General features: G+C 31.6%; 1 protein-coding gene across 5 annotated transcripts in view; it reads right to left on the bottom strand.

The window, feature by feature from the left end:
- Positions 1-19,369, bottom strand: part of LOC115880890 (hepatic leukemia factor) — a 290,548-nt gene that overhangs the window by 15,300 nt on the left and 255,879 nt on the right. For 4 of the 5 annotated variants that reach the window (XM_030898219.1, XM_030898216.1, XM_030898217.1 and 1 more), the window contains one exon: positions 2,534-2,703. In XM_030898219.1, the coding sequence (XP_030754079.1) occupies positions 2,534-2,703 (170 nt within the window). Of the gene's footprint in view, positions 1-2,533; positions 2,704-2,834; positions 3,065-19,369 lie in introns of those variants that run through there. The other variant, XM_030898218.1, reaches the window with a different exon arrangement.

The following is a 19,369-nucleotide window of genomic DNA, read 5'->3' as shown; positions in this document are numbered from 1 at the left end:
ATGATAAAGAACTTTTAGCACAAAAACATTTCAAATTTATGATTTCAGCCTAATAACTATTTAGTCAACATGCTTAATTTATGACAAAGATGACAGGTTTTGATTGACAGTTTTTTACTGAGTTGTTTTATACAGATACGGACGAAAAGTTATTACTCTTCAAAACAGTCAAAAATATGTAGGTGGCGCCCTCTACAAGTAGGAGTCATATTGACATGAAAATCAAATTTGTCGTATCAAAAAAGTTCCAGACACCAATTTTCATCCAAATATTTACGTTACTTCAGAAATTAGTAGGAAAAAAATCGAAATAAAATTGTAACTTCTACACCCTGTATCTCCAAAACTAAGCATTTTAGGACATATATTTATACGAACTTTTTTACTTATTTTTATCTGCAAAATATGCTGCCGAAGTTTCCGGAATACAGTTCGGACCACCCTGTATAATGTGAATATAATATCACCGTAGAGAATACAACTTCATTAAAATAATAAAACTATTCATTATTGGTAAACGGAGAACGTCTGTCAAAATCGATAACATTTTTTATTTTAGTTATAAAAAATGTTTACAGATTGTCTGATGAAAACTTTGAAGCTAACTAACAAATAATGCACAAGATAAATAAATATTTATTTTTACTCAGAGAATATTAAAAATTAATTTTATTATTTATTTTACATATTTAGATGAATATTTAAAATAAAGGTACTTAGGCGCCTCTCATACGACGCGCAGGTTCCAAAAAGAGCGGCAGTTTGTATTGAAATGAAATTTTGTGAGCATATGTAGGATAATTTAGAGCATTTTTTTTTAAATATAGGGAGTTCTACACAGTTGTCCCCAAAAAAAGTTACACATCTAAGTTGGTTTTTTTGGAATACCCTACATATCAATTGATTTTCTGATTCTAGGAGAAAAATAAAGGTGAGTTTCATTAGAAAAGTAATTGCATAAATTAATGGTTTAAGTATAATTTTTTTAAAATTAATAATTTAAGAGTTATCAACAGAAAAATTGATTTTTTATTTGGGACACCCTCTATATTTTTAATTAACTGAAAAGAATTTAAAATTACCTTTCCAAAAATAGAGCACACTTGATATTTTGTTATAATCCCCTTCGAAATACAGAAGTTTTAAAAGTTTTAACTAGTAGGCTTGGGACCCCTTATTGATGATATGCACTTAATGGAACTCGAAAACATATTTTTCCAGCAAGACGACGCGACGCACCGCCTCAGAACGCTGAAGTTATCAGCAAATTTTTGCAGCCAATTTCAAAAATAATTAAATAGCTAACCAAGATCCCAGCCGTTGGCCGTCGAGGCCGCCTGACTTAGTGCCCATGGATCTAATCCTATGGATATATTTGCGGAAGAATAAAGGATCGTTATTCCTCCGTATAATCTAGACAAGAATTAGAAATATTTCGCTGTTATGAGGGGGTATCTTTCACCCTCACTGAGTTAATGAATTCCGCGAGAAATGTTCAAAAACGGCCCCGTCTGTCCATAACAGAAGACGGTGGATATGTCGAACACCTGTAGCAAAATCTCATGTCTTGGTTTGCTATTTATTTTTATTGTTATTAGGTATAGTTTAAATGTGTTGATGTTGACTAAATATATTTTAAATTGTTATAAAATTCTGCATCTCTCATTGCAAATATTATTTTCGTTTTAATTGATGCTCACAGCTAGAATTTTTTTGCATTACAGCCGGTGCCGTTCAAAGCCTATTAATTTAAAGCGGGCGAATTTTTATATACTCTATATCTCGAAGAGGAATCGAGCAAAATATCAAGTGTGTGTTATATTTTTGGAAAGCTAATTTTAAATTCTTTTCAATAAATTAAAAATATACAGGGTGTCCCATATAAAAAATAAAATTTTCTGTTTATAATTCGATAAGATAAGATTGAGCTCCAGACACCGATATTAGTTTTTGTCTATTTCCTATAGAAAAGGGTGTTTCCATTTAAAAACGTCGAATTTGACCCACCCTGTACAGGATGTTAAAACTTAAATTTTTTTTTTAATTATCTTAAATGCCAATTTTTTAAATTTGCTGCAGGTAGCATTGAACATCGGTGATATAAATTTGTTATCAAGTATTTTAATACTTTAAGCCCAAATTAAAATTATATTTTTTAGTGTTTTTTTTTAATGGGGCCATACCCAGAGACGGTGTAATAAATTGGTTTTGTTTGTGTTTTCTTGGAAACAGTTCTAAAGAGGCATATGATACAAGAGAAAATAAGTTGTATATTTAATTGTCTTATCTAAAAAAAAATATAAAAATTACAATAAAAGTCAGTGGCCTACATTTTTTCTCAATTATTTTTGATAATCCATATTTTTTATGAGGGACTGACCATCGCAACACTCTGTATATACACATGTATTACGTAAATAAATCAATGATAAAAAATTAAGTTATATTGTGGTAATTACAGTTGTTTTAAAAAACTTCAAATAACAATAGGCTGTTGCATTAAAAATATTGGTAAAACAGTAAAATAGCTTACTTTGAGGTCTGATTCATAAGTCTTATCCCATAAGTTAGGCCCTAAGAAAGCAGTCTGGGCTTCTACTGTACTCCATAGTTCTCCATCGTCTTTTTTGTCATCTCCCAAGATGGTTCCAGCTAGGTCCTTGATATTCGAATGTCCATGGCCATGTTGTGGTTTACTGTTACCTAAAAATTAATTGAAACAAGTTACTCATTTTACCAACATTACTTTTTCTATTTTCAATAAGTACAAAAAACTTTCTATGTGGGTACAGATCGGGTGATCAGAATAATAACCGTTCTATCAAATACTTTACCGGAAAGTTTGCCATGAACCATCCGATTTACTAAACCTACATAATAGTTATAATAACTTATGTATCCTGAGGATAATAAAGTATTATACACGACGCTATTATTAATATTAAACATATTCGCCATAGAAATAAAGGCAAGATCAATTTTATTGTTTAAAAATTACGGTTAAGTTCTCGTCACCGAGTTAAAATCGATTCTGAAAGAGCTAAATTTGTGTAGGCTATGTGATGTTAGTCGTCGATTATGCTGATAAAAACATAACAAAAGGGGGCGCAAAAAATTGTTTGGATTACCGGACCGATAAAAACTTATATAGTACCGCAGTGAAAAAATGTCTTAAAATATCGTATTCAATACGAAATATATCAGTGGCGTTACGGGAAATAATTACTTAAGATTATGACAATCTCAATAATTGCATTTAAGCTATATTATATTTATTAGCGATTATATCGTTTTATTTGAAAATAATTAGAAAATTAAATACTTCTTATAAGTCAATGTAACTTATAGTTATCGAACTATATATTATTTGAAATGAAATTTCCGAAAAAAACGCTTAAACACGTATATTTTATTTTGTTTTTTTACAAATCTTAAGATTTTTTAAAAATGTATACAGGGTGTTTCATAAAATATGACCATTGAGTAATCACGATTCTGCTTAAACTGCTTCACGTTTAAAGCTGATTTTGGGCAAACGGACTGACTGTGTGGTTTGATAAGGAGGGGTTTCTCGAATCTCAAATTCCAACAGGGTGAAAAAAGGCGTTTTTCTTCTGGGTCCATTTGAACTCTGGGTGGCATTTTTTTCAGCTGGGATCTTATTATCTTATATGCTTGACAGTAAATATTTTCTTGTAAATCATCGCACAGTTTTTCCCATGAACTTATTTTTGCAATTTTGATCTTTTGAGACAGATCCTGCTTTGCTTCTTTGTAGGTACGTTTATAGAGCTCGCGAAGATCAAAACAGTCAACTACTGTTAGCAATTTCGCATAATAAAATTATTGTCTGTGATTATTGTTCGATTCTCGATTATTCATAATGTTCAAAATTCCCGCAAAGCGCTTCTCGCCGAACAAAACCGAACTCTCCGTGTAGGATCCGAAACCTTCCGAGGTTTTCGATTCTAGTTTAAAGCTGATTTTTGGGAAACGGACTGACTGTGTGGTTTGATAAGGAGGGGTTTCTCGAATCTCAAATTCCAAGAGGGTGAAAAAAGTGTGAAATTTTTTAAAAAATCATACAGGATGTTCCAAAAAGTTGGGTAATTGGGGTAATTGATTAACCACGATTCTGCTTAAACTGCTTGACGTAAAAAGCTTATTTTTTGCAAACGGATTTTTCGAAAGTCAAATTCCAACGAGATGAAACTATCCCTCAAATATTACCAAGTTATATAATAATATCGCCATATTGTTTTTTCTCATGCTGAAGAAAATATAATGACTATGTGGAAAATAACTTACAATGATTATCGTAATCGTAGTAAATCAGCCAGGTAGGTAAAAACCCATATAACACACAATATCCGCAGGATATTCATAGAATGTCGGAATGTCCCATTATAAGATCTTATAAAGACATCTATAGGATATCCTCCAGACATCCTGAAATCTTGTAGATGTCTCAAAATAGAATATCCTATGGATATCTCTATCGTATATCTAATGTACATCCAGCTGAGATATCCAAACATGCTCATGATAATAAAATATCCTAACAATATCGTCTAGATACTTAGGAAAAATAAATAATGTACTACTTTTTATATTACATAAAATGCAATAAACCATACAGATAGATATATATTACGTCAAGGCAACAAAATATCCTGTTGGTATCTTCTGGATAATCTGGATATTTATGAGCTTGGCCACTCCCAGTAATACAGAGAATTTAAAACGTCCGCGCAAAAAATTTCCCACAATCCATCTCGACAGTTGTTTGTTTTTGCACCGTGTATTATTCAGTTCTTTGATTTAGTGAAATTCGAGTTGAATTCGGTCGTTTGTCGATATTGAATGGGCTTAAAAATGACTGAAACTAACAAAACTGGTTGAGTTTGACTTAGTTTTTTCTTATACTCATAGTTCTAGCCTTGTACTAGCAAGAAATTCTATTCTAACCTCAACTAATGTCGAAAAACGACGAACAACTCAGGGTCTCACAATGAAAAATTTGTGACAAAATTATAGGTGAAAATTTGTTGAAAAGAGCTTGTTCTTTATCCCTAAACCCATTTTCGTGTTTGATCTATTCAAACACAAATCCTATTTTTGTGTTTAAATTGTGAGTTTCTGGAACGTGTGGTGTTAGAAATTACGGTAAATTATGTTGCCGGGGATACACGGTTCATGGTTTTTAAGGCTGATTCATGGTACACCGTGACGGGCCGGGGCCGTGCGACGGTGAAGGCACGGCCAAACATTGTCAAATGTTATTTATACCTATGCATTCATGCTAAGCCGAGCACGGGCCGAGCTTCGCCGGAACCCGTCCGTGCCCCGTCCGAGAAATGTCGGTGTACATTTTTCCTCGGATCCGCTACGGTCCGGCCCCGTTGCGGCAAACATAAATGAGTCGCCCGGGCTAAATACTTCGTTCATCTACGGGCCTATAGCGGCTGTTTTCTAGCAGTGTTGCCGCACCCAACTTTTAGCGCGTACCACATTATAAACTAAAAATGTACCACTTTGGTACAATTTTTTAAAGCACAACAAAATACATCTGCATATGACTTTAACCGGTTTGGTCGCTGTGAATTTCTTCATAAATTTCTACATAAAAAAACTTCCTGGAGAAAGACACAAATCGAGACGAAAAACATGAAATAGAAATTCAGAAAACCCAATTATAAGTATGTATAGGTTGAAGAATTCTAAGTAATTCTAATACTACACACAATACTTGGAAAACTTAAATTTTATTTAAAAAAAACGCAAATATAGAAGCATGTTAGAAACAGTAAATTTTCAAGTTTTTTCTTCGGGTTATTTAATATAGGCAACGCTATAGACATTACAACGTTTATAATACGTCGTTAATTAATGCGGATTTTCTCCGAATGGTATCGGTAAGCGCGTTTAATGCAATATCAACGACAATAATTATTAAATATCTATTCAATTTCGGTGCGCGTGGGAAATAATTATTGTACCAAATCATCCTGGATTGAAAATGTAGTACCACTGTACCAAATAGAATTAAAAGTATCAAATTTGGTACAAATGTACCACTGCGGCAACACTGTTTTCTAGAATATAATCGGCACGGACATGATCCCCGTTGTCCACTCGGTGTAGCATATATTGAAGGCCCGGACGTGGCCCGGTGTCTACTGCACGGAACGTGCCCGGCTCGGGTACGGCCCGGTGTACCATGAATCAGCCTTACTCGATTCACTGGGGTGAGTTTGTTCGATGGACATAAAGAACCACTGAATTATATTTATTTTACTGGATGACTTTTAATTATTTTTCAATTTTGCTAAAAATAAAATGTCTAAAAGATATATTTAAAAATATAGGTATACCGGGTGCGTCTCAAAAGTGGCTCATCCCTATAAGTACCTCTTTTATTTCTTCAGTTAAACAACGAGATTTGGTATGCTAGTATATGACATAAATTAGGATTGATAGGCGTATTCAATTGTTATCAGTCACTTCCTGTTTCACCGGAAATGACTACAACTTTTGATTTTTAAATGGCACCCTCCGTATTTTTTTACTTTATTCGATAGAAAATGACTTTCTGAATAGAATGACATATCATATGTCAACTTTTGACATTTTCGCATATGGTTTATTTGAAATTATAAGTTGGTAACGAAAATTTGACTCGAAATACCAAGTGTGGTATCAGATAAGATATATTAGATAAGAACTGATATTTTAATAAAAGATTTGAGAGTAGAATTTGAGAATAATGAGCTCTCTGGAAGTAAAGCTATGGTTCTCACTTATGCATCAAATTAGATTAGTGATCATGCAATCTGCAAATGAAACAATTTTTAATTTACACCAATAATCAATGCAACTTTGACTAAAATCACTTGATGTAGGCAATATAGGTATATTACCAAATATCAGCCAAATACATTAACCACCTTCCTTCTTTAAAATGAGCAAATAATGACAAATTACGTTTCGTAACTTTAATGATATTTATGTATGTTTTAAAAATATATGAATGCAGATCAGTTTTTAAATATAGCCATATTTCTAAAAATAGTCAAAAACTATAAAAAACAAAATGAACAACCAAAACAGTCAACTACTGTTAGCAATTTCGCATAATAAAATTATTGTCTGTGATTATTGTTCGATTCTCGATTATTCATAATGTTCAAAATTCCCGCAAAGCGCTTCTCGCCGAACAAAACCGAACTCTCCGTGTAGGATCCGAAAGCTTCCGAGGTTTTCGTGAGTTTTAGTGTTGTCTCTTTTAATTTTGGTATCGTAACAGAACTGTCCAAGTCGACACATGCGTACAAATCCGATCCCAATTGCCATTCTACACCCGACCCGTGTAAATATGTGTGTTGGAACCAGAGAAATAGAAGGGATAGAGAATGAGCGTCAACATGCGCAGAAGGTCTAATCAAGTTGGGCGCCATATTCCAGGTCTTCGTGTCATTTTGTATATAGGTGGTAATCTATAAGTAATCAAATATCAATTTGCTGTTTTCAACCATACGGGGGGCAATTTAAATTTAGTGAAATTCTATCATTTATTATGGTTAGATAACATTAATATGATCTATTTAATTATCATCAGTTTCAAAACTGCGTACAATATTGGTATATAATACACTAAATATACAAATATTCTGACAAAAGACGCTACGGACAGATGACCTTTTCGTCGTTAAACACTCGAAATGATATTAAATAAGTCATTACAATATTTCATGTTGTACTGAATTACTCGTTTCAATTTAAAATTTTTGCAAATTTGGTAAAAATTGTTCTAAACAACTTTTTGTTCAAGTTGTATATTCATAAAAAACATTTGGTTCATAATTATTTTTGATGATTACCTACCTTGTATTTTTAATATAAACCTAGAAAAAATATGTTTTTGTTTGATTTTTTTTATTCGTCCCTTCAAATTGTGTTACAAAAACTGTTACATAACATGTCCTCTAACAAATATTTTCATAATACATAAACATCATTGATTTTATTAAGGGTATTATTATTAGTATTTATCCTGGTTTTTGTCGACAATAAAAACTCAATCTTGTAATAGAACATCAATTTTATATTTCGTAAAATTATTTTGATACAAATTCAATTTGTCAAAATTCAAGTCATTAATATATTGATAAACAACCCAAATAATTCCTAAATATTTTATTATAAAAAAAAACTGTTACCGATAAGTTTGTAAAACACATTATGGTTTGTCTTAATACTAGAAAAAATCATTTATTTTTTGCACAAAAGAAGCTTGTCGATCCTTATTTGTCCATAACAAAATTCTGTATGTACAACATACATATACCTAATTTATTATTAAGAAAATTAGATTATGTGATCTCAGAATTTTAAGAAAAAATTTTGAGAAAATGATTTTGAGATTTTTTTTTTAATTTTTTAAGATAAAATAGTTTCTTCTCAACTGTAATATTGTCAACTTTGGCCTGTATTTTATCTATTTAAAAACATGGGATTGACAATCCCCTTACTAAAATACATACTGGAAGGTACTGATTAAGTTTCATTGCATCAAATACCTTTGCTATAAATCCTGGCTCACAATTTAAGGCCATTGCAAAATGCTTTTGAACTTCATCATAGATTTTACAAGAATAAAAGTGTAATATTGAAACAAAGTAACATTGTAAGCTTCATGACTAATAATCTCATTTTAACACTTTTTAAATATCATCTCGTTAACAATTATGAATATTATATGATTTTCTCTCAGTGATTTGCGGCACAGATACAAATTAATATATGCCCCATAACAGTTTTTAAATAAGAAACTTCTGCCTACAGATTTAATTTTCTTATTGGCATAATACCCTTTCTTCCTATATAAATCTTGCCATTTTTTCAGTCCAATGTTCCTTGTTTTTACAGTTGTAGGAATACTAAAAATGTTGACTATAGAACTCGATACTATGTTTGAAAAAGCCTCAACATGTAACTGTGCATAAACCTAATTAACTGAATTCTTCTCCTCTTGACACTCTGAACACTGTTGCTGCTAATGTTAGAAATATTTAGCACAAAACTACAACTACCTACAGCAAACTTTACAATAAAAATGTTAAATTTTCGCTGTTCGATTAAAATACCCTATCTTATGTTTTCTTTTCCTCCAAATAATCTTCTTGTCAAGTAAGGACCAATCTTATTTGACATATTTCTAGTACACTTGAACTTGGGCTTTCATGGACACTATAAGAGTGCACTGTTTTACAGAAGCACGAACATTGATTCCAAGTATCTTCTTCCTCCACACGTAATAAAACATCCTCTTTAAATGGCCACATCATATAATTATTTTTGACCATTCCCAATTACAATCACGATTTTTACAAATCGCCTTTAGGAAAACTAAAAATAAACAGTTTTGGATCATCTGTAAACACGATTATGTTGTATAAACTTACACATGAAAACTAATCATTTTTCCCGGCGTATTAGCTTTCTTAGAATGACTATGACAATATACAACAAGCCTTTTTGAATTAGTGTTTAGAATAATTGAGATAATAATAAATTTTAATTAGATAACAACACAAACGAAAAACAAAACAAAACAAACAGATGTCAATTAAAGAGGGGAGTTGACAGCGAGACATGGTCTGCCATCTTGCCGTCGACAAAAATTTGGATGCGCACTCGTCGAAGCTCATTCTCCCACTTCCATATCTCTGGTTGGAACAAAGCTAATACTTAAAAAAGGGACTGTTTCAAGCAATTACTTTTATTCGAACACGTCTCACATTCATAAACTCAAATGAAAGTAGTAGTAGCTCTTATTCCGCATTGGTATAATAACTTGACGCGAACGTGCAAGCAAAAAATATAAATATTCTGAAAACTATTTATGCCGAGACAAATTTAAATTAGTCTTTTAATAAAACACAGGCAATTTACCTTTAGCCATTAAATAAAAATGCCATAATTGTCATTAATTTATACCTTTATCTAACCTATTTAAAAAATTAATGTCATTGAAAGTTTTTCGAGTAGAGAAATATGTGGCATTGGGCTCAAACTATCCTAATCATACAGGAATATGGAAATTCATTGCTTTAATCTGAGACAAAGAAAAGAAATTGCTCTCGATTTATGATTATTGTACAAGGTTAGGAATTAATATGTTATTGGGGTAAATATCACTACCGTACGATACACGCGTGTGACACGGGTGGTAAATAAAATAAATATATTCAAGATAAGAATTTAAATTGATAGTAATAATTTAAGGATTATATCGCCTTGTAGCCGATTTTATACTTAATTCAAATTTGCTTTAATTAGTCGCATTTATTTTTTGTTTTATATTAATTTTATATATAGCCTCAAGACTACAAAAATATACGAAATATATCTACCCAAGCAGCATTTGGACGTCGGGACAACGTTGTGTCACGCGACCAAACGTCGCACAGTGCTTCGTCCCATGGACAAAAATCAAAAAATAAGTTAAAATTTAAGTTAAAACAGCGTTTTTGTTAGCAAATATTTTCACTAAAAATAACTTTTGCGATCATTATCTCATCAGTGAAAAGAATAACATTCATAGTAGTTCTGTATATTATGGAGTTAAACGGGTACGTACTTAATTGAAAGCCACTATGGATATTGTTAAACAAGGTATGTACTTTAAATTTATTTCTAAACAAGTTCGTGATTGTTTAGTTTTTATTTATTTTAAAGATGATTCTTAAATGGGTATAAAAATTTGACGTTTTCAAACTTCAAAAAGGCATTTAAAAAAAACATATCAAAACATATCGTATTTATTGAATATTTTTGTTGCCATATTCATACACTTTTAATTTTTGTATAGTTCACCTGCGTCTGCTTGCGACGAACTTTATTTTATAATACTTTTCAGATGGAGTAAAATTGATAAACAATGCCGATCTGGCTAATACTTGGCTTGATCATAAGGACAAGAACTCAAAATTATTTGTATTTCACAAAATATGTGCTTATTAGATATTGATGAACCTTCTAGTCAAATGAGACACCACTTGTGCCTGAAAAAGTCCACTATGTTGGAGCGAAACGTCGCATAAAAAAAGTGTCCATCTTTCAATTTATTATAAAATCATACCCAAGAAAAGGAAAAATAATAAATGGATATGGTCTATTAAAGAGGTAACTATTAACATCCGAACCCCTCATACCGACAAAATGAACATTAACAACGCGAAAAAGTAACATATTAGAAAATGATGTACAGAAATATCTTATATATGAGGATACTTCATCTACCTGTGATTTGGATACTATAAATTTGGAAGATTCTGTCAGCAGTGATTTTCCTGAATCAGAGTAGTTACGATCTATGCATTTTGTTGTCCTAAAGTAAATTTATAGTATCTTAAGTTTATTTTTTAATTAAATATAACATTAATGTTTCTTTTTCATTAAGAAAAACATTTTTATCATATATTAGGCTTATATTGTAGGAATCATGTTCTAATGTTATTTCAATTCTTTTTTATCACAGGAATTTATTTAATACTTACACCGTTTTCATACTATAACTTATTATTTGCTTAGATGGAACACAGCTCCAACATTACTATTATTTATAAGATTTTTTTTTTCATAAACGTGGGACTAAGAACATCATCATTTAGTACAATGAGAGTACTCATCATTTGTGTCAAATAAACCTAGTTTGAATAAATTGCTTACAATAAAAGAGAAGTTTTGTATTTTTGTCCTCTAGAGCCATATGTTCGAAGCACTGTGCGTCGTCGGGGCGCAACGTCGGCACAACCTCGTGCCAACCCTAGTCTGCACTAGTTTGGAGAATAATTTTTGGGTCGAAACGACGTTGGATACCTACGTTGGCTAGCAGCCTAATTTAGTACAAACTGCAACGTTGTTTAAAATCCTAATTCACAGAAATACAAAACTATAATAATATGGCGTCTAAGTCGCGTTTTATCCTAAATTGGGATAATTATAGTAAAAATAATATGTTTATGATTTAGTTAGAGACATATGCCAGATGGCAGTAAAGGAAAACAAAACAAAAGCATTTAAGTGTGGAGGATGTTTGAAGATCATAATTATTGAAACACTTTAACTAACTCTGTAACTCGTTACCCAAGGCAAAAAAGTTAAACGCAAACAACTTTATTGATAAATGTATTGTTTCTACTTTGAAAAATACTAATGGGTCTTAAAATTGAAGAAGTTTTAAAAAATTTATTGAATTTTTTTTAGTAAAATGAGAATAATTTATTCGCAGTCAAAAAATAATGTTTCCGAGTGTTGTTTAGGGTCAAATATTTCAAATTAATGTATTCAAAAAGCAGAAATTGCTATTTTAGGAACGAAACATTTTCTTATTCAACAACATGGCAGCTTTCACTTTATTGTTTTGGAGATTAAGATGGAGTAGTTCGAGTAGTCGCATACCTGGACTAATAAAGTCGCAGTTCAGCCTTAACAGGTAGTATACTAGTCACAAGATTGCCTAATTTAATCATACTAGAGTCTAGCTTGTGCCGCCCTCTATATTCTAAATAAACGAGGGAGTGGATAAAGTATCGGTAATATGTCGATGTATATTTAAATTTAGTTTTATATGTGCCTTTCTTACGTCCCATTTTAATTAAGTTTTTTTATAAAAACAAAAACAGCACTGAACTGTCTGACTGAACAGAACAATGAAGTGAAAATTTAAGATTTAAGGTTATGGTTCAATACAGTTGCAAAAAGGTAGTGGCTCGACGTCCTACCAACGTAAGAATAAGAAAATCTAAACAACGTTGGGATTAGTAAAACAGACGACGTTTGCATAACGTTGGAATAGGTCCTGAAAGTAACGTCGGAAAACTCTTTATTGCCCATGCAACATTGTAACTACGTTGTCCGAATCACCTAAATATCACTTAAGCAAAAAAGGTTACAAGACAACGTTTATTCGACGTCGCAGAAGCTTTTAATTTGTTGTAGTACTAGTTCAACGTCGGCACAACGTTACAGCAACGTTTACATTTATTTTAATACCCAAGGTAGGGAGCTAACTATTTTTTGTAACTAATCCAACGTTGTGTTTAGTAAACATGTGGTCGCAAGTCGTGAAAATGCTATTTGGGTATCTGAATATGTGAGGGAAGGCTACACAATAATTAGAAATGGTTGAATAAGCTGAAAATGATGATGATGATAATGCAACGTGGAAGGATACATACACCGTTAACAATACATTGAAAAGATGGTATGTCAAAAAGACATATCTATTTATCAATATTATAAATGGTACAACAAGAGTTGAAACCTACTAATTTCCTATTTGAAGATGTAAACCTATTTATTTGAAAGTCGTTATTCTTGATACACCTTGTACCTGTCCGTGTGCACCTATACATCTAAACGGATTAATTACTTCTCCGATTGTATCTTTTCATATAATCGCCGGGGAATAATGACAAACATTCAGAAACTGAAAGTACCCCTTAACAAACTTGAAAGGTGTTAAAATGCCGAGTATTTTTTTTATAATTTACGATACTTTTACAATAATTACTGCGGGCCGGCAATAAATACTAACCTTGTAAATAAGCTCATTTTGCTGCACAAATTGGTTTAAACTTGACCTTCGGAGATTTAATAGTCATTCTATTATTTCCATACAGAAGTTCGAAATAAAAAGCCGGCGTTTTTCACATGGTAGGTATGGTTGTTTTTGCGTGAATTGAATCTTATTAATCTTAATTATTTTGTTGTATATAGAATAGTGATAGTATATTATAGAATAGTAAAAAAAATAAATGACAAATATAAATAGTCCTCGAACGTTAGTTTGTTATATTTTACATTTATATCTAAAATTAAAATGAAACGCCGGCGCCGTTTATATGGATTAAAAAATGGCGTTATAAAAAATGGAGTTATAAATATCTTTACATGATAATGATAGTCACGGTCAAATACTATCATATTGCAGATTTTAGTTCACAATTGGTTTTTGTTAAAAACGAATGATTTCAAATATGTAGTAAGTAAATCTATTACCAGTCCAGAATCAGGCAAGTATGACAAAACATAAAAACTACTAGATACAGAGGCAGACGGGAAATTTGTACGTCTATACTTGACGTCATTTTCACGGTGTAATTCGCAATTTTATAGAAATTTTTTCGAGCCGAGTGAGAAAAAACGGTGAAATAATTTCGTTTCAAGGTTGCTCCTGATTCAAATAATAGTTATGATTTTAGTTTCCTTGTCAATGAATATTTTCGCGCGTATATATTTTATAATATATATTTATAATATGAAACGAAAAGCTAATCATATTATCATAGATATCTATGGTATGATTAGTTTTTCGTGTTATACATATACTAATGATTAGAACAAAATAATCAAATTTGTATTCGCAGATTGTGTAGTAAGCTAATAAAAAAGTCAGATCTATCAAACTGTTTATTTTTTTTTATATTTTTAACCCACGTACAACGTACATTTGTGTCATTTTGAGGTAAGCAGCTATTTCTAGGTGTTTTATTTGCTCCAAAGAGACACAAATAAAAGAGAATGCGAGCGTGAATAGTTATTTGATTAACTAGTGCAAAAAGGACAAACTTGATGCACGATGCATTAGTTTTGAGTGCAAAAAATATGCTCAATTATGAGTGCAAAAAATATGCTTTTTGCACATGTTGCACACAACATTTTTTATTATTCTTATTTAAATGTTTATTAGAAAGTTTTTACAGTAATTCACAGAATAATATTACTACTAACAATGACATTATAAAAGGTTTTGTTGATACAAATACCTCCGGGTGCGCCTCAAATGTGGCTCACCCCTATTTAGAATTTTTAGAATTTAGAATGAGTGGGAGGGGTGTTAATCACTTCGACCTTACAGATCCATTGTGTCCCCCTTTCTTGAATCATAACTCATCATACAGTCCCAGGGCTTTGACAGAAGCCAGTATCTGGGACGGTTTTATAGAGGGTAGTTCTCCATCTCCAATATCAGTCGTGCCAAAATTCATGGCACGAATGGTTGTCGTCTCGGCGCACTCAGTGATGAGGTGTACTGGTGTTTCCCCATCTTCCCCACAGAATCTGCATTCGCCGTTTCTTCTTAGTTTCAATCTACTGACGGTTCATAATGACAATTTGACTCGAAACACCAAGTGTGTGGTATCAAATTAATCGTAAAAAATGCTTTTACCAAATATGTTAATGAGCCACCCTCGTTTCATTTGAAAAATTTGCAGGTGGTCAAAATTTTTCCGAAAATTTGTGTGATTTTCCGATCTTTCAATTATTTAATTTTATACGGTATATGGTCTATTTTTTTAATGGGAAATTTTGAGAAGTAACAATTTTTAAGAGAGATGAGGTGAACTTACAATTAATTTTAAAAATACATATGTATTTGTATTTTAGATGTTTTAGTAATATGAATTAATAATCATATTTAAGTAATGTGGTAATGTGTTAAGTAAATGGTTATCGAACTCAAATTTTGGGATGAGAAAATTAAATTGATTGATTAAAGTTTTACACGTGCCAATTTAAAAAAAAAGTTAACGATATTTGTATTTTGTTTATGCTAATTCTCTTACATGTAGATTTTTGCGAAGAAATATTTCATTTATTTTTTAAAGTAAATGCCAGTAAAACCAAATATTATTTTTAAATACTAATACAAAGTAATAAAAAGTAATAAACATATATAATTTTGATTACTAATTTTTTATTTATATTTTTCTTCTATTACACTGCATGCTTAGAAAATTAATAAATGTTTATATTTCATGATTTTAAAATTTGTTGTTAATATAACAATTTAGTTCTGTAATTATTATTATTTAATAAACCAACGTTGCCAAAAAATTTAGAGACTATATTATTTTTAAATAGGATCTAATATAAATAATTTTGACTTCTAATTTGTTGTATATATTTTGCTACTACTTAAAAAATGTTTATATTAAATGATTTTAAATTTTGGTGTTAATAGGTATAACAAATTATTACTGTTATTATTATTTATTAAACCAGTTTTGCTTAAAAACATTAAAAATCATTTTCCTACATCCAAAATAAAATGTATTATTGTAGTGTAACAACAGAATGACATTAATAAAAAAAATGCAAAATATATAGTCATACCACAGGTCATACTATCCCTAACTAACTATAATACCAAAGAATAATATTCTTTGCTAATACCAACTAATACAAATATACGGCAACAGCGCCGTTCATAATGTATTTTCTGTGTAAATAAAAAAATATACTGTGTATGTATAAATATGTATAAATATCAATAAAAAAAATAATGTGTCCTTATCTTTATCTGACTCAAAATCAAAGATGCCGGCTTTTTTCATACCATTGCCACCGACCGCCGACCGCTGTCGGGTTTCTAGGAAAGAAACCTACAGGAACTAAAATCCAGTTTATATTTTATTATAATCCATCCTGACGAATAAATGAATTTCACAAATGAATGAATTTTATAAATGAATGGTTTTTGCTGCCGAATTAATATATTTCAAGGCAGTTGACGCATCTATTCGATATTTTTATTCGAATAGTTTTCGACGAATGTTTTCTTACTAGCTATCGAATTATTCGAATGAATTGCAACTATCGAATGTTTCGATAGTATTCATTCGATAGTTCCCACTACTAATTGTGATGTCAAAGTATAATCATGTTACAATTTATAATAATGCCCAATGAAATATTGTCAATAATCGGTATGTAATATAAAACAAAATTAAATATAATCAGTCGTAAAAGCTGTTATTAGTACGATCCGAGGCCCATGTGTTCCTCTTTTTCAGTACGAAAAGCTATTAGCTATAAATTCAACTCAAGCATCGCGCTTTCATCCGAATTCGATTCGGCCCAGGTGGTACTCTCTCCCCCGCGAATCTTCTTGACCTTTCTTGTTCGTGTAGGTGGCGAAACCCAATAATCTATATGGCCGGTCCAGCTTTTACTTCCTTATTGTTCGCGAGAGATTTAGCACATAACGGCGATGGTAGTATATAAAGTTAGCCAGCCGCCACCATAAATCGAAACGAAACAATTTAATGTGGCAATGAAAACAAAGTTTTTCGAATTTTTTGCATATTAAGAAGCACATTATTTATACTCAGAAGCTATTCGGGGTATCCAAGAGGCTCTGGAGGACGTGGAAATGGGGGTCAAAGTTAATGGAGTGTGGAATCCCTATGCCTGATTCTGGACTGGTAATAGATTTACTTACTACATATTTGAAATCATTCGTTTTTAACAAAAACCAATTGTGAACTAAAATCTGCAATATGATAGTATTTGACCGTGACTATCATTATCATGTAAAGATATTTATAACTCCATTTTTTATAACGCCATTTTTTAATCCATATAAACGGTGCCGGCGTTTCATTTTAATTTTAGATATAAATCTAAAATATAACAAACGAACGTAACGGTAATATGATTATTATTTTCTTTCATAGATACTAGATATTATAAGAAAAATGACAACACAAATTTACAAAGCTTTCCGAATTCTTGAAAAATCGGTTCTTTCAAAAGATTGTAAATTTGACTTAACATAAAAGATCTTTAAAAATTTAAATCATAGAATTCTTGACTTACATATTATTTGATAAATCAGATTTTAAATGATTTTAATTCTCCCGCTACCTTTTAATTGTGTCCCTTTGGAGCAAATAAAACTCCTGGAAACAGCTGCTTATCTCAAAATGACACAAATGTACGTGGGTTAAAAATATTGATCATTATTGTCCTTAGATTGTCGCATATTTAACAGATATTAATTGTTTTAAAAAACAAAATTGCTAAACAAACACCATATTTATTTTATGGACTTGGCACATGTTCTTTGAGTTTCAATAAAACATTTTTTACCAACGTTTGTTAAACATCGTTTTTTGTAAGATATCACCCTATAAAAGTTGATATTTTTCAAAGCTTTTCAAACATTAAGTATAAATAATTGGTTTCTGAACTAGAATATACACAACATGTATTACATATTTTATGATGAAAAAATATACAGGGTGGCCCATCGCAAACGTTCCGCAAGGCATAACGGCCAGGGTATTATTTTTTTCAAAAAATCCAAACACACGTCAATTTTGTTTGTGAGGGGGACAACATTTGCTCCAAAAATGATTGCAAAATATTCAACCCTCTAAGCGGGGGAGTCATCCCCCAAACTTTTTTCAAATGGGAAGGGGGGTCAAGTGGTGCCGCAATGAAAAGAGCTTTCTATTCTCTATATTTCCCCGCCTCGTTTTTCAAGATAGGTCGAGTCATTGAGAAAATATGAAGGATTGAAATTTGAAAAGTTTATTTAAACATTTTTCAGAGTAAATGATAAGGATAAATTCGTTCGACCAATTTGCTGTTTTTTCTTATTATTTCTAGATGTTTACGGATTTTTTCAGTTGCCACAAGGTTGAACGATCAGGTGCGGTAGTTGCTAGATAGCTGTTGTGTGACTTGTGCGTTGAAGTTCTTTTCAATATCGTTAAACTGACCGATAACAGAATTTCCAAAAATACCAGCCCACACGTCCAATTTCTGAGGGTTTTGTGTGTGCACCTCGTAAAAAACCCTGGGGTTGTCCTCAGCCCAGTACCGACAATTGTGCCGATTAACTACACCGTTCAAAAAGAAAGTACACTCATCCGAAAAACACACATTACATAGGAAATTATTATTATTCGCCACTCGGTCACTCATAGTTTCACAAAATTGCAAGCGACGATCAAAATCGTTTTCGTTGAGTTCTTGTACCAACTGAATTTTGTACGGGTGGAACTTGTGTTTTTTTAATATCCTTTGAACACTTGTACGATTCACGCCGGTCTTATTGGCTAATTTTCTTTTACTCAGCGTACTATCCATGGCAACTTGGCCCAATACGCATACCTCCATAACTTCATTTACTACAGGACTTTCCCTCTGCCTCTTTTTATTCATAACGGAACCAGTTTCGCGAAATTTTGCTACTAACTCGCGAACAATTTTGCCATAAAGGTGTTTGTCAGGATCGCGTTCATTGAATATCTGTGCAAACCGATTGCCACATTCATTATTTTTAAAATAAAGTTCCATTATTTCCACTTTTTCTGCAAGTGAGTACACCATAATTGTTAAAAAGTTTAACGATATTGAGAAGAATTCCAACGCATAAGTCACAGAACAGCTATCTAGCAACTACCGCACCTGATCGTTGAACCTTGTCGCAAGTGAAAAAATGAGTAAACATCTAGAAATTATAAGAAAAAACAGCAAATTGGTCGAAGGCATTTATCCTTATCATTTA

Source organism: Sitophilus oryzae, unplaced genomic scaffold (genome assembly GCF_002938485.1).
Source record: "Sitophilus oryzae breed Bouriz unplaced genomic scaffold, Soryzae_2.0 scaffold_1660_pilon_pilon, whole genome shotgun sequence".
Classification (NCBI taxonomy): Eukaryota; Metazoa; Arthropoda; class Insecta; order Coleoptera; family Curculionidae; genus Sitophilus; species Sitophilus oryzae.
This window is presented reverse-complemented; position numbering and strand designations above follow the sequence as displayed.